Source organism: Clupea harengus, chromosome 16 (assembly GCF_900700415.2).
Source record: "Clupea harengus chromosome 16, Ch_v2.0.2, whole genome shotgun sequence".
Taxonomy (NCBI): domain Eukaryota; kingdom Metazoa; phylum Chordata; class Actinopteri; order Clupeiformes; family Clupeidae; genus Clupea; species Clupea harengus.
In genome coordinates this window covers 17284241-17300462 of record NC_045167.1, presented here as the reverse complement: position 1 = coordinate 17300462, position 16222 = coordinate 17284241, and the positions used below count along the sequence as shown (strand labels likewise).

At 42.9% G+C, this 16222-nt stretch overlaps 1 protein-coding gene across 1 annotated transcript; it reads left to right on the top strand.

Annotated features, from left to right (window-relative positions):
• The first annotated feature begins 891 nt into the window (after positions 1–891).
• tiprl (TIP41, TOR signaling pathway regulator-like (S. cerevisiae)) lies at positions 892–2051 on the top strand. The gene has a single exon (XM_012815491.3). It carries the CDS (start codon positions 1084–1086, stop codon positions 1855–1857), a length of 774 nt encoding a protein of 257 aa, XP_012670945.1. The 5' UTR covers positions 892–1083; the 3' UTR covers positions 1858–2051.
• The last annotated feature ends 14171 nt before the right edge of the window (positions 2052–16222 follow it).

Below are 16222 nucleotides of genomic sequence, written 5' to 3'. Positions count from 1 at the left end.
TACATTCATCATTTTATTATTTTTTTTATTTTGCAATACAATTATATTTAGATTTCAAAAATGAATAAAACATGTACAGCACTCTAATAGGCTACTGCAGAATCTATCCACTCAATGAATTGATTACTCAGCGAATTAAAATGACCAGTTCAGAAGGCATGATCGCTCGGGGGGGAAACCCCCAAATAAGATGGTAGGTCTACTTACATTTTGAAAGAAAGTCATAAAATACCAAAATACGATGGTTCCCATGGTCTCCATCGGCCTTGGATTATATTCCAAGTAAAGGCCAGCAGGTAGCGCAAAAAGTCCAACTTCTGAAAAAAGGCAGCCTTGAACGTAGTTTAGTTATCAACGCAGGTTATAGCAAAAGTCACCTGTCTCGAAGTGTGCTGAAATCTCCTCAATGTTCACTATATACAATATATTTCCGTTTTATTATACACACACATAAACACACATACGTATATATTACCACTCTATATTATTTATTATGTAATATAGTATTTTGTTTCAGCCTCAAAGGTTGGGCTTCGGGGGCCTGACAAGTGCAATGCTTTCAGGCCTACTTTAAATGTTTCACTATAACACACCTGTTTATTTATGATGCCTAATCTACTTTGAGTGCTGAAATATTTTACACGTGCGAATTGCCAATTCTTCATCCAGTGTGACATGCGGGCATAATTACTTCTGTACTCTATAACGTTTCATTATTTTCAAACAAATGTTTTCTTTTGTGAAATCGCTGAGCTATGGCCTACATCTTACAAAAACATGTTAAAACACTTCCACCCTCATGAACACTATCATGAATACTCCAGCTCGGTTGGTGACAGTAGGGCATCCAAACCGAGCTGACAGCCCGTGCAAAGAAGGAGAGGAGGAAGTAGTATTACAGAGGAAATAGTATTACGTATTTCCTGCGAAAGTGCATGGCGGAGTCTGAGTAAAATCAAAAAGTCACCTTAATAACTAGTTAATGGACAAACTTGTGAAGGGATGCCTCACTAATACGTTGTGTAAGCCTCAAACTGAGATTTTACTGAGTCTGGATTGTTTATTTAACGCTACGATTTGGCCATGGCTCATGGATTCAGAAGCAGCAAGCAAGATTTTGCGTTCGGACCGTGGAAGATCACTGCTACAAAAACGCACATAATGAAATCGAAAGATATTGAACGTCTAGCAGAGGAAATGCACATGCCCTCTCTTCCAGAGATGTTGTTCGGGGATAATGTCTTGCGCATTCAGCATTCAGACAGCTTTGGCATAGAGTTCAACGCTATCGATGCCCTCAAGCGTGTAAACAATCTGCAGGACTCTGTGAAAGTTGCCTGTGCTCAGGAGTGGCAGGAGAGCAGGGCGGATTCCGAGCACTCCAAGGAAGTGGTAAAACGCTATGACTGGACATACACCACAGATTACAGAGGTACGCTGCTAGGAGACGACATGAGAATAACCGCAACGCCGACAACTGAGCGCATAGACTTGGAGAAGCTGAAGGCGAGGGAGCAGATCGTGTTCTTCGAGGACGTGCTGCTGTTCGAGGACGAGCTCCACGACCACGGCGTGTCAATGATCAGTGCAAAAATCCGAGTGATGCCCACAAGCTTTTTCCTGTTGCTACGGTTCTTTTTGCGCGTTGATGGTGTGCTCATCCGCATCCATGACACCAGGCTTTTTCACGAGGCCGGCAAGGATTTCATGTTAAGGGAGTTTAGTGCGCGGGAGAGCAAAATCTCAGAACTGAAACATGTCCCACCGGCTCTGTTCACAGATCCCAACGAGGTTGCCCAGTATCTTCCTCTGCACTTGACCGAGTGTGAGAAACTGGTCTTTCCGGTGAAGGAATGAGTCGGACTCAACGCGCATCTAAGCTTGATCTAAGGGGACTAATTCAAATGTGACTAATCAAATTGTCTTGCGTTTCTGAGGTTTTAAACACATATGCATACCTTGCAACACACCCAACTCGACACAATTATTTCCTTCATTTGAATTTAAATGTCAGTGCGTTTGAATAATAAATTGGCCATGTTGTATGTTAACACTCTCTTTGCTGTCCTGCTAAAGAGGGGGTCTAAGGAATCAGCTGTCTTGTTTCTCAGGTTCAGAGCTTTTGAATTGCATTTGTTAACATTATATAGTATTTGCATATATCAAGTGCATGACAACACCAAACATACTACATAGAGTGTGCAGAAATATTAAGAAATATCTGCGTTTTACAGTGCTTTAGGGAGTAATTGAATTTAAATTCAGTGCTTTGAATTACATGCAAAGGAACCAACCTGATTCATTGCAGCTTTATCATGCAACACGGTACTAATTGCTGAACAGATTTTTGTATTATATTTTTTATTTGTTTTGCACAAGGGAGGTAATATAAGCTCTTTAAACACAGGCTACCGTGTTTGTAAGGCAGGAAGGGGCTCAGTCGGGTGGTCTAAGCTCAGCTGCTCCCCCAGAGCTGTGTGTTATTGGGACCTCGTAATTTTGTGCGCAGCGGATTGGTATTTTTGCAAGTTAAGTGTTTTATTTATTTAGTAATCCCTATGAGGGAATACATGGGCTTTTGGAAAATTGACAAAACACCCATGGTAGTTAAATAACTGCTTGATTTACTCTGCATGTATCGGGCTGTCGGTGATCGTCTGTGGCACCGTTTTGCGGTGTGCCACACCTTTGGACCCCTGGCGGCGGCTTTTCGGAAGATTAAGTGGAGGATTCATTAATCTCCAGCTCGCGACAAGGTTCCGGGGAACCCCCTTGAGCCAGGCGCTGTAGTAGACCTATCCATGACTGAATTTAGTGCGGTTTCTCTTTATTTTTCACCTCCGCTTCTTCCTTTCTTTTTTCCTAACCAAAAGACCAAGGGCTGACAAAGACAGTGCCATTTGCAACTTCTTCTCGAGATCTAGAAGTACCAATATAAACTGTCTGAGGTGAGCAACAGTGGTGTGAAAATGGTAAGTAAAGGCTGCTTTGTTTATGGTTTGGTATGGAGAGTTAAATCCTCTCACGCTTGCGCATAATATACGCCATTGGCTGTAGTCTGCGATGTGTTCAAAGTGCAACTTTTTGACACAGGCGACGCAACAGTCGGCTGTGGTTCCCGCCAGTTCGTTGATGTCAGTTTGGTGTGTCCCTGGCTTAAAATATGTCTGTTGCTGTCCCTCTGCTAACAGTGAAAATAACAGACTTCAAAGCAAGTCATTTCGCTAATGCATCACCAATCGAGGATGGGATTTGGAATACTCACGTTCACGCTGACTTTAAGCGGATCATGTGATCTTCGATGGTGTTAAGAGGGTAAACTACATTTGTTCCTACATGAGAGCTAACCAAAGCGAACTATTCAGCACACACTTAAGTCGTGACGGTTCTGGAGAAAATGAGGGAGGGGGTTGCTGTTGGCCAGCCACTGTAGCATACAGAAACGCAGGTATTAAGTTTTAGATTAAAGATTTAAACTACATTCATAGTATGTATGTTGTCTCCTGTAGTTGTCATTATTGGACACTTACATATGTAACCTGTGTTGTGTGGACAACGTCAGTCCCACACCAGACTTGAACTCGCAACTTCAGGCATGGTGCTAGCGTCTGTTGATAACATGTCTCTTGAGGTGTTGGGGAGTGTGGTCTACCATTTAGACTCAACATTAAGCCTAACTCTATTTGAGACCATGGGATTCTACTGCACAGGTACAGTTGATACAGTGTGTTCCAACTGTACCCAGCTGACCACTTTGCACGTTTCTCTAGATACCACAATAACCTTGAAGGGCATCAAGTCTTTTATAGAGTATAGATTAAAGATTACAATCATCTAAACTTTAATAGTGATATAATGTAGCGATTACTCTGAGTCAGCTTCCTCTTTGGTGGTCTTGACATTTATTGAGGACAGGCAATTCAACACTGTTACTGACACAAAGGATGGCATGGGCATTTAAAGGTGGGCACAACAACAGGGGACAAGGATAGCAGACATCACACATCAGGGAAAATTACGCCGGGGCATGAATCATAACCCACACTGACTCTAATCACTAACTGAAAACCACAAGAAAATTGAAATTACACTACACTACACTACACTTGAAGTAAAAAAATAAATAAACCCTCAACCACATACTCGCACAGCACTCTAGCACACACGTATCACTCCACATGTAACCAGAACAACAGACAAACACACAGGGGCTCGCTGCACGTTACATAGCCCCGCTGCAGGCTCGACCATGCCTGAAGGACAGTCTCTCAATGATGCAGGGAGCTGGTGAGAATGGGGTGCGTGCCTGAGTCCGGTGGAGAAGGCAACAGGGCAAAAATGGTGCCCCCAGTCCCCCCGCTCCTTGCACTCAGGGCGAGCCAGGGACCCGATAAAGAGCCAGCAGGTCGCAGTGGACGAGCACTGTCCTTCTCCAACCTACCAGCTGGACAACGGTAAACCACAACCGTCTCTGTAACACCACATATAGTCCGTGGCCACCAAGATGTAGTGCTTACCCCGGTCCTGGGGTAAGCTGGACAAGCATGTCCACAGCCACCCGCACCATAGATACCCCCACCCACTCCATAGATGCCCCCACCCTCTCCATAGATGCCCCCACCTGGTACTGCTGGAGCGAGGCGTGAGAGCGTCGGCCTGGCCTCTTCTTCGTGAAGCAAGCGTCACATTGATGAACGTGCTTTTTGATGTCCTGCCGACAGCCTGGCCAGTCATAACCGGGACCGGTGTAGCGTCTTGGAGACGCCAAAGTGGCCCGCCCACCACGGATCCATGGACCAATTGGAGAACTCGATGACACAGGCAGGCAAGAGCAGCTGCAGGATGTTGGATGTTGCTTTGCCCTCCCGCCCAGGCCAGCGCCGGTATAGTAGCCAGTCTTTGATGATGAATACAGGCCACTGGGAGTGCAGAGCCTTTGTCTTAGTGCTGAGCAGAGATATCGGACCCCGGTGTTCACTGACCTGCCCCCACCCAGGACTGAACCGGCGTGAGGACAAAATCTTGCCCCTTGTCCTGCCCCAGCTGCTCTGGACTCATGAACTTCGACTGCAGACGGGTGGCTGCTGGGGGCTGGAGAATGCTGCTCGCTGGTGCCAGTGATTGGGGAGCATTACTCACGGTCATTGTCATTTGGGGAGTGTTGCTCGTGGTCACCATCGTTTAGGGAGCGATGCACACAGTTGTTGTCGACTGTCTCGCTCACTGTTGATTGGGGAGTGTTGCTCACTGTCACCCTCAATTGGGGAGCATTTCTCGTGGTCGCTGTGGATTTGGGAGCATTGCTTGCTGTCGTTGTCGAACCCATAGTGCAGCCTCGGCCAGAACTGCTGCACTCCTCTCCTCGCTACTCCAGTGGTGTTGGCAGTGCTCTTCCTCACATGGCCGCCCGGACAAGGCATCCGAGTTAGTGTGCAGGTAGCCGGCTCTGTGGCAGATCTCAAAGTTGTAATCCTGAAGTGTCTTGAGCCACCAAGCCCTTAGGCTAGCAGAAACTCGGCAGCTAGCAGGAATCTTCTTTCATAGAGGTAGGCTCTGACATGGCGGATGCCCTGAACTACCGCCAGAAATTCCTTTCCGGCTGTAGTAGGCGATCACCTGCTCACCGTGCTCCCCCTCCTGGGAGAGCTTGTCTGGCTTGCGATGGACACAGGTAGGGCTTTTCTTCCTTTCATTTGGGCTGGCTCTCTGGTCATTCTAATAATAATAATACTATATCACATTTATATAGCGCTTTGTCAAAGTTGTCAAAGACGCCTTACATACTTTGGGGATAAAAGAAAACAAACTATAAACTCAGTAATAAAAAGGTAAAAAGAAAATAATAAAAACATGAGGTGTTTGTGTGTGTGTGGGGGGGGGGGGGGGGGTAGTTGGGGAAGACAAGACTGAAGAGGTGGGTTTTGAGGGCCTTTTTAAATGATGACAGAGTGGGGGCATTTTTAATGTGGTGTGGTAATGAGTTTCACAGGGAGGACGGCAGCACCAAAAACGCCCTGTCACCCCAGGTTCGGCACTTGGTCCTCGGTATTTGCAGGAGGTTGGCATCAGCAGACCTGAGGCATCGGGATGGGTTATGTATGTTGGTGGAGGAGGTCGGAGAGGAAGGGGGAGCCAGGTCAACACCCCCCCCCCCACACACACACACACACACACACACGCAGTTGAAATAGATCCTAAGATGTCAACAAGCTGGAAATGTATCTAAGGCTTGTAAAGGTCTGCAGATAAAAGTGCTGCACTTATTTAACCGTCTAGCTCAGCTGTCTAACAGCTTGCTTGCTGCAGTATAATTCCTTCACTGAAGACTCGCTAATGTGATGTGATGTGAAATCGAGAGCCATGAATATAAAGCGTTTAAACATATTGATTTAATTTATCTTCGTAGATATTGTTATACTGATGCTTAAAACATTAATAGTTCTCCTAACATTAATTCTTGTGATCAGCCTGCTATATGTCTCATGCATGGAAGACAAACTGATATAATTCATGCCTACTCCTCATCAGAACCTGCGATGCTCGGGTTCCTTAGTTAGCTGGCTCCATTTCACCTCAAGTTAGTCAGTTCTTGGTTTAGGGACTATACTGTAGCTAGTAGCCCGTTGATCACAGAGATTAGTCAGTTCTTGGTTTAGGGACTATACTGTAGCTAGTAGCCTGTTGATCACAGAGATTGGTTAACGGAGAGATAGACGGTACAGGGGTGTTGTGGCATTAATATTTGCATGGCTTTGCCAACATCACATAACCCATCCAGCTAGTGAGCATCTTTTTTTTTTTTTTCCGTTTCAGCTGTGACAAGGTTTTCTGATGCTTGTTGTAGGACTGCATGTAAGGCCAACTGTAAAGTATGCATGACAATACAAGGCTTGCCCGACACTTTGTTTCTGAGCTTATTGGGCCATCTGCCTCAGCATGCTCTAGTCTAGATCACTAGCCTACTCCTTTTCTGCTATTGAAAAATAAAACTTTCACAATATAATAGGGAACATTATGACATTTAACTATTCTAATTTAAATCTTCTGACTAATTAGTATAGAACAGATTAGGTTGGCAATTAAAAACTAAACGTCAGCAGAAAACATTGATATATTGTTGTTTGTAGCTGAGATAATTACAGTGATATATTTTATTGTTAATAGTTGCAGTACAGAAATCATAAAGTGAGTTAAACGGTTAAATAAGTGCACCACTCTTATCTGTTCTTTATTTGTGGATAGAAAAACACATTTCTAAATTGTTGGATATTTGTGGATCATGGTATGTGCATTTACAGATCATTTTGAGACATTGTTCTCTTCATACAACTAAATAAAAATAACCATATCTGTAATAATCTGAAATACATTTAATCCAAAATACGCATAGAAAAAACACGGAAGCACACGTTCAATATAGTTTTGGCAGCGTTCATTTATTGCATGAAAAAACAGTCGACTTATTTTTATTACAGTCTATTGCTGCACAGCGCTCAGGCATTTTGAAAGCTAAAGATTGTAGCCACAGTACAAACGTAATATTTGCGACTTTCTAACCAGACATTAACGAAAGATGGTCACTAATATAACAGACAGAGCCTCTTACGGAACCTTTGTTGCCAGTTCTCGCGAGAGTGATTGTTGGTCTGGGAAAAAAAAAAACATTTTAGTGTCCAAATGTTAGGAAGATATGTTGCTCGTGAAAATGGATCCAATATTTAATTCAGTGACTATGGGGCCAAAATAATCTGTGCTCACGCTCACTTCTCCCATTGGAGTGAGTAGACATTGAACCTGCTGCTGGTCTTTTAAAGGGGCGCGGCAGAGGGAAACCCCTACGTTCACAGATACAGGACATAACTCTTGGCTGAAGAAGAAAAATTCAGCTGCGTGAAACCAGCCTAATTAATGCAGGTCGCTTCCGGTCTTGATTTCTGGATGGGAGAAGGTACAAATACAAAGTAAAAGCCCAAGATTACTGCGGTATATCGTCACGAAGGAAACGAGCTTACTTTGATTGAATCCATATAGCGGTAAAGCATGTAATGCTCTAAAAATATATATGTAGGCCTAACACATCACCCCATTGCACCAATTGTGTTAGCCTAGGTTATATTTCTATGCTTTAGTGTGGTATATCAACCTATTCATTTATTTTAATTGACATACACTGATAATGCAAAATTGTTAGGCTGGGAAAACTGAAAATTGTACCCCCTCAATATGGGGTCACATCTCTTTATTAGACGTAGAACATGATTCTGAAATAAAAAGCAGGAAATTGTCATCTGCATGGTGGATGCAGGCTCTCAAGCGTGGGGCCTATTGACCTCTACAGGACTTTGATTGAATAAATGATAGAATGACAAATGAGAGGTTAACATACATTTGTCTACAAAGGGAAACATTTGTACAGTTCTTGGTGTCAATGTGGTCCAAAATGCACCCGCTTTGCTATGGCAGACCATGGTTGGATGGAGAAGATTGTGAAATTAACCACATGATTAGGATGCGGGTCAGCCGTTAACGAACCGATATTTGCTGTTCTCAATCAGCTCGCTAATCTTAACGGGCTAAAAGGCCAATTGATTAACTTAGCTTCAATCCTACGACGAACGTACCCCTGGACTGGATCTCCATCGACTTCTGCCACTGCCCGACACATATTGGATTTGTGTGTTTGTTACTGCGCCAAAGCTGGGGCACACTCGCACACCATGAGGGGGGAAGAAAGGAAAAAGGGGGGAAGAAGAAAAGAGAGGAAAAAAGAGAGAAAAAAGGGAAAAGGAGGGGAAAAAAGAAGGAAGGGATTTTGTATGGCCTAATCCTCCATGAGTAAAGTTTTTTAATGTTGATGTACATCATAAATTATTTTTAAAACATTTAACTTCTGATTTTGTATGCATTACTATGAGAGCAGAGGTTTCAGGTTCGAGTCCCACCGTTGGCAGAAATTGAGGTTTGCATTATTTCATGCAAAGCTCATTTTCATTATTGGAAATCACAATTTGTTTGCATATTACCTTTTATTAACCTTATATTAGTGAGATATGGATAATTCTACATTGAATATTTCAATATGCATTTATGAGAGAAGAGTTGACCCCAAAGTTACCGGTTCGAGTCCCACCGTTAGCAGAAATTTAGCTGTGCATTATTTACTGCAAAGTTAAATTTTTACTGGAAATCGCAATTTGTTTGCATATTACTTTTAATTTACCTTATATTAGTGAGATATTTATAAATCTACATTGAATATTTCAATGCAAGTTCATGTACAGTTATGTGTGAGGTACTTTAATTGTTTCACAAAATATTTGTGTTCCAATTAATACGTCCTTCTATTCACAAAAGAACAATGTATAAATCTTTGTTGTAAACAAACTTTTATTTGCAATAACAAATTCAACAACAACAACTATAGCATAATATATATATACAATATAATAATATATATCAGAAAACATATACAGAACTATATACAGAAAGTGTGAAACTGGGAGGGAAAGGGGTTGAGGGGCACTAAGCCAGTGTCCATGCCTCTGGGGGGGGGGGGACAATTTATTCATTTATTTTTCATGCATTTTTTTTTATCCTCCAACCACTGCTCCTTGGGAACAGCCTCTACAGAGGGGCAGTATATAATGTCCTTGTACTGGCTGTGTCCAGTCTCCGCTGTCCTGAACTGCCCGCATTTCTTGCACGTGTTGCGCAGAACACCGCAGGACCGTTTTCGGACTGGAGCAGGAGCGGCAGAGGAGAGGCTGGCACCCAGAGCCTGTGGAGCAGCACCCAGCACAGGCCCCTGTGAGGTCACTGGACCCAGCATGAACAGCTGAGGGCCTGAGGGTGGAGCAGGGAAAAGTTCTCGCTGGGGGCACGAGTTCACAGCCGCCGGTGCGACGGCGGACGATACCTTCCTCTTCACCTGTGCCTGGCCCACGGTGCTGCCAGCCTGGGGGTACTGGTGAACTGGGCCTGGTTGGGGGGGGTGCAGATGGTGGGCACACATTAGCAGGGAGGAGAGGGTCAGTCGCCACAGACAAGTGGCTGGGCAGGTCCAGTCCTTGCACCACCACGTTGCCCTGCCTCTACACCCTCTTGTTGTGCCACTGTACCAGGGTGGGTGGTGTGGCTCACGTCTACAGCAGCCCGTGAGAAAAGACAAAAACATGAGTGTGAATATGTATGACAGGGCACAGAGGGAAAGTAGTAAGGCAATAAATATTCCTGACCTGCTGGTTGGTGCGGGCCAGAGAGAGCTGGTGCCTCAGCTCCACCAGATACTCTGCCATGCTGTCAACTCGGTCCATGCCTGGCACCCCACAGTCATCCACAGCCTGAGAAAGAAAAAAAAACATAAAAACTGATGAGTGACAAAATGCAGATACAGTGATTTTACTTCTTTACACACAATTATGAATGTACATAACCCAGACTCATCAGGAGAGGCTTGGACACCTGGCTGCAGCATGGTGGAAGCAGTCAGGGAGGAGCTTGGAGGCAGCAGCAGTCAGGTTCCCCACCCACCAGTTCCTGCAGCAGCCCCTCAATAAGGCTGATGGCGGCCTCCACGCCGCATGTCCTCCTGCAGCAGTACTGGCTCAACTCCCTCCTACTTATTCTCCTGTCCACCAGAAGATCAGTAAGGGCTAGCACCCCTTCCTGCCTGAGCTGCTCCCTCGTCATCTGCCGCAACAGAGCAAGGTCCCCTGCATCCCACTCAAAGGTGCATGCAGACAGGCAGCCCATGAAGGTGTGGTAGAGCATCGGTGGTGGTGCCGCCGACAGCCCGCCTCCTCATGAAGTGCCAGGTGTACCTGGTCTGCAGCTTACTCGCCCCCTCACTCACGCAGCGGCCACAGTCCACATATAGCAGGACTGGGGGTGGAACAGCTGCTTGGTGGTACCGCTCCATCACTCCCAGTGTTAATTTCGTTTACGAAAACTATGACGAAAAATATTCGTTAACGACCTTTTTCCCGTGACTAAAACGAGACTAAGACGTGACGAAAACGGATCTTTAAAAATAAAAACTATGACTAAATCTATTTTAACTCTCGTTGACGAGACGAGACGAAAATGTTGGTGGTTGACTAAGTCACAATTGTTTTTTTTTTCTAAACTTGTATGCACATCATTGGTTGAATGTTGCCTGGTCCTGTATCTATCCCTCCTCCACTCCCTGAGATGCCCAGACAGACATGCAAGTGACGCCCTAACAAACGTCATGATGGCTGAAGTTCAGGCACTCGGTAGGCTACTGGAAGAAAAATAAGAATAGATATCTGGACAGTCTTTAATTATAACTTGACAGAAAATAAAACACAATGCACCGCAATAACCGGCGAGAAACCTTGTGGCTTCAAAATAGGTGGGAATAACACAACAAGAGGCACCTGAAAGCGCACAATACAACCCTGCAATTTATGCCAAGGTAAATTAGCTAGTAACTGTCAATGATAATTAGCTAATGTTAACTAGTTATTAGAATATATTAGCCAACGTTAAGTTAATTTCAAAGGGGCAGTTGAGTGTATAGGTTGTGTCAGCTTGGATAACTAGCTAGTCATTTTCGATTGAAAACTCCCGTTTGGCTTGGCAAATGAGTTCCAAAACGTTTAGCTAGCTAACGTTAGCTAACTATGAGGTAGCATAGCTAAGTTATACTAGCTATCGATAACTAGCTAGTAAACGCATTGCATTTGTGAAATAGCGATTTTTGCTAACAATCATATTCTACTCAACTGTAAGGAATATTATTTTGCATAATGATCAGCTAGATATCCCGATGTGTTATTTGCGAAGATATACTACTTTTGTAAACTTCTTTTTCTGCACTGGCAGCCATCTTTCTTCAAAATGTTTGGAGTCAGTCGGTTACCAAGGTGTTCGCAAGGCATCCTGGGAAATATAATCTTTCCCTTCATTGCAGAATGGACTATAGGACTAGGGATGGGTATCGTTTGGTTTTTATCCGATACCGGTACATAACCAATACTTTTAAAACGATACCGGTGCCTAAATGGTGCCGGAACCGATACTTTTATAAAAAAATTAAAAAAAATTACGATTGACGACATTTAAGAAAGGCTTTTTTTATTGCCAAATATATGAACTGTTTAAAGTATATTATAAATATAAATACATACAAAACACTTGGCTTCCAACTACAGCTTCAAACTTTTTAACTTCAAACTATGAACATTATATTAACTGTAAACAACAGTTTATAGTATACTTAAATAAATATAAATAAATACAAAAAACAGCTTCAAAATTCTTTTGCAAAAATATGAGCATATTGGCCTTTGGAGTCAAAAATGTATTATTTTGTTTGCATTTATTTCATGAAATTTCACCATTTTATGATTTGTTTATACCTATCTTTTCTATCTTGTTTATAGTTACTCTTGTTACTTGAACACACTGAGTACTAGAAAATGTGTACTGCCCCTTTAAGAGACTACCGTTGGTAGTTTAGCTGTCATCTCCGTATATTTTTCAGTCTTCGGTTGCTGATCTGCCGTTGACTCTTGCCTTCTCTCCCCTCTTTTCACGCAATTATTTTGTTGCATTTGCTGCACGTCGCGATGTTTGAATCTTTTTGTGCGAAATACAGCCACACTTTTGACCGTTTACCTTTCGGTATTTTCTCTGTTAAAAGGTTGATGGCTAGTTTTGTTTGTGCTTGCCTGCTCTTCACTGTCATATCAGAACCGGTTCCAATACAACCGGTACCTACCCGGACCGAAATGCAACGCAGATTTCGGTGCTTCATTTCGGCATTTATCAGATGAAAACACCAATGAGCGTGAGCGACACAGGACAAAGTTTACATTGGGAGCTGGGGCAGTTTTACATGTGCCCCACAGAATCTGCCTAGCGACCGTGTTCAGGCACCGAAATCTGCGTTGCATTTCGGTCCGGGTAGGTACCGGTTGTATTGGAACCGGTTCCATATTACCCAACCCTATATAGGACAGGCCACGCATGACATTAATCAAGAAAAAATAAATGAATATGTGATTTGTTTACATATCCTTGTCTATTTATGCGATTGTTATTATCATTGGCACTACTTTCAACTCTCAAACTATCCGTCTAGCTAAATATGTTGGTTATCAGATTGCACAGCAATTCATATGGAGGATATGTGGTTGATTTAACTAAGGCCAGGTAGGCATAGGAGTTGTATTGTGTTATCACATCATTTGAATCTTCAAAATCTAGACTTGATATTCTCTTATATTTTAATAATAATACTGTTAATTAAGTATTGCCTTAAAATTATTATTTACATTGAATTCATTGGAATTCAGCTGTAGGCATATACTAGGAGATCTGTATCTTAGAGACTAATTGCATCCACAGTTTAAGTACTGCAAGCTTGACTATTATGCAGTTGTAGACACTACACAAGGGGTCCCCGGGCCTGAGAAGGGAAGGAAAGGAGTTTAATGTGGCTATAAGATGGACTTTTAAATGTGACTAAAACTAGACTAAAATGTAATGAGACTTCGTCGACTAAAACTAGACTAAAATGTTCTGAGTTTTCGTCGACGAAAACTAGACTAAAACTAAGGAGGATAAAAATGACTAAAAGTGACTAAAACTAATATGCATTTTCGTCTAAAGACTAAGACTAAGACTAAATCGAAAATAGCTGCCAAAATTAACACTGATCACTCCATCCTGTCCAGTCCCAGCCCCTCCTGCACTGTTACGACACTGGTTAGGATCTAGCCAACCTCGTTGCCAATGGAGGTCATCCAAAGAGCTGTCCCCCTGCCACGGCCAGTCAGCTTCTTTGTGATCTGAAATTTGAAAACAGTGATGTTTAATATTACGCACTTTTTTCCCCTACAGCAGTAAGTGTATGTAGAATAAATACACAGCACACATTTATAATAACTGCTTATAATTTAAATCAATGTTATTAGCTAACTAACTAGAACCATACAACAGGTACAATAAGCAAATAGGTACAGTAGTCAACAAGTAAACACTGAATGTGAGCATGCTTTGAACAATACACTGAGACACTGCAGCACATAAACATACACTATTGTACCGTTATCGTTATCAATAGCAATCATATTATGCATGATCAGTTACAGTAGTTGTATGATATACGAGAAACGACGCTTAACACCGCTGGTGTACAGTACAGGTACAGTACAGGTACAGTAGTCAACAAGTAAACACTGAATGTGAGCATGCTTTGAACAATACACTGAGACACTGCAAGCACATAAACATACACTCCTGTACCGTTATCGTTATCAATAGCAATCATATTATGCATGATCAGTTACAGTAGTTGTATGATATACGAGAAACGACGCTTAACACCGCTGGTCAGGCGTCATACACAGATAGCAAGCTAACTAGATGGTTAGCTTACTGATACAAGCTTTCAACAACTACTTTAATCACTGCCAATACTCGGCCGTTTGGCTGTTTCAGCTCAGAGTAACATTATAGTAGTTACACATGGCTGTTTCCATTCATAACAATCTTGTAGTTATAAGACGTAGCATAATCTAGTTCATAATGTAACCGTTACATCGGTGCACGTATCTTTAGTGAAAGCGTTAACGTTAGGCTTGTCAATCAATACAATATGGAAATGAAACGTGTGTCCGTCTAAGAGAAAAATAAAAACATGTCATGGTTACTTACTTACTTACTTTGACTTTGACGAGTTGTCGTAGCTTCAGCCATCTTGAGGAGCTTGCGTCTGCGTAACTTGGCAACGTAACGTCACACAAGTTCAAGCCAAGTTCTCGAGTATGAAGAGAAGCGCCGCTATTGGCCCAGGTCCATTCTCGTTCCGCGGCTGGATTGGATACTGAGAATGGATTTGAAAGGCGAGGATTGGCCGACGAGACCCGAGCGGTCCTGCTCCAAGTAGGACTGCCACTCCATGTACCAAAACCAATCAGTAAAAGTTAATCTTTATCATCTCTGTCTCCGAGTCGAGCATTTGAGTCCAACAAATCTCTGTACATTACAGTGTCAAGACAAGATGCCATATTTGATGTTAGGATTGGATAGGCAGACAGGAAGGTGGTATATTGGAGTTGAGGTAAGTCATAGTATTTCATGGGAACAACTTATTGAATTGATAGCTGGTAGTAACTCTTGTTATTACACTTTTGATAGAAATTCTGAGGAATGTGTGTTAGATTAGGAATAACATGTTTGTACACAAACAAACATGTCAAGTCATCAATAATAGTCCTCAGATAGGAAAATGCTTAGGCTAGAGACGTTTTTGTAGTTTAAAGAGGACATGAGGTGTTTAACTGATGGTACAGAATGGCTAAATTATTCAGAATCAGAATTCTTTTATTGGCCAAGTATATTTTCATATACAGGATATTGACTTGGTGTGGTTGGTACATATTAACATATAAACACATTAACAAAATAGCAAAATAAGAATAAAACATAAATGTTTTACAAAATGGAACCATACATTATTTGGGCATGTGCGGGGATGCAGTGAATTGGAATTAGCATAGTGCAGTATATAAATAATATACGCTGTAGTGCATTTGTGTGAAAGTGTATATGTGGGGGGCTTGTTTGTGAGCCTGACTGCTGTGCGAAAAAAACTCTTCAGGTGGCGTGAGGTTTTGGTCTTGATAGCCCGGAACCTTTTGCCGGATGAGAGTCCCTGAAATAGTTGGTGACTGGGATGGGTAGGATCAGTGATGATTTTGCCCTCCCTCTTGCTGGTCCTGGAGTGGAACAGGTCTAGGAGAGACGGCAGGTCGCATTGAGGATGGACTCAATGATGACTGTGTAGAACTTGATCATCACTTTCTGCGGCATGTTGAATATCTTCAGCTGCCGAAGGAAGAACATCCTCTGCTGGCCCCTCTTGATGGTGGAGGTGATGTTCTCCTCCCACCTTAGGTCCTGTGCAATTATTGTCCCCAGGAATCTGAAATACTCCACAGTGTTAACTGAGGAGTCACACATGAAAAGGGGACGGTTGGGGCTGGGCTCCTCCTGAGGTCTGCTACCATCTCTTTAGTTTTCAGGGCGTTCAACTCCAGGTGGTTCTGGCTGCACCAGAAAGGCAGGCTGTCAATTTCCTTTCTGTAGGCGGCCTCGTCCCCATCGGAGATTAGTCCAATGAGGGTTGTGTCATCCGCAAATTTCAGGAGGATGAAGTAGAGTCCCATGTTGACTGCGTAATCTACAGACC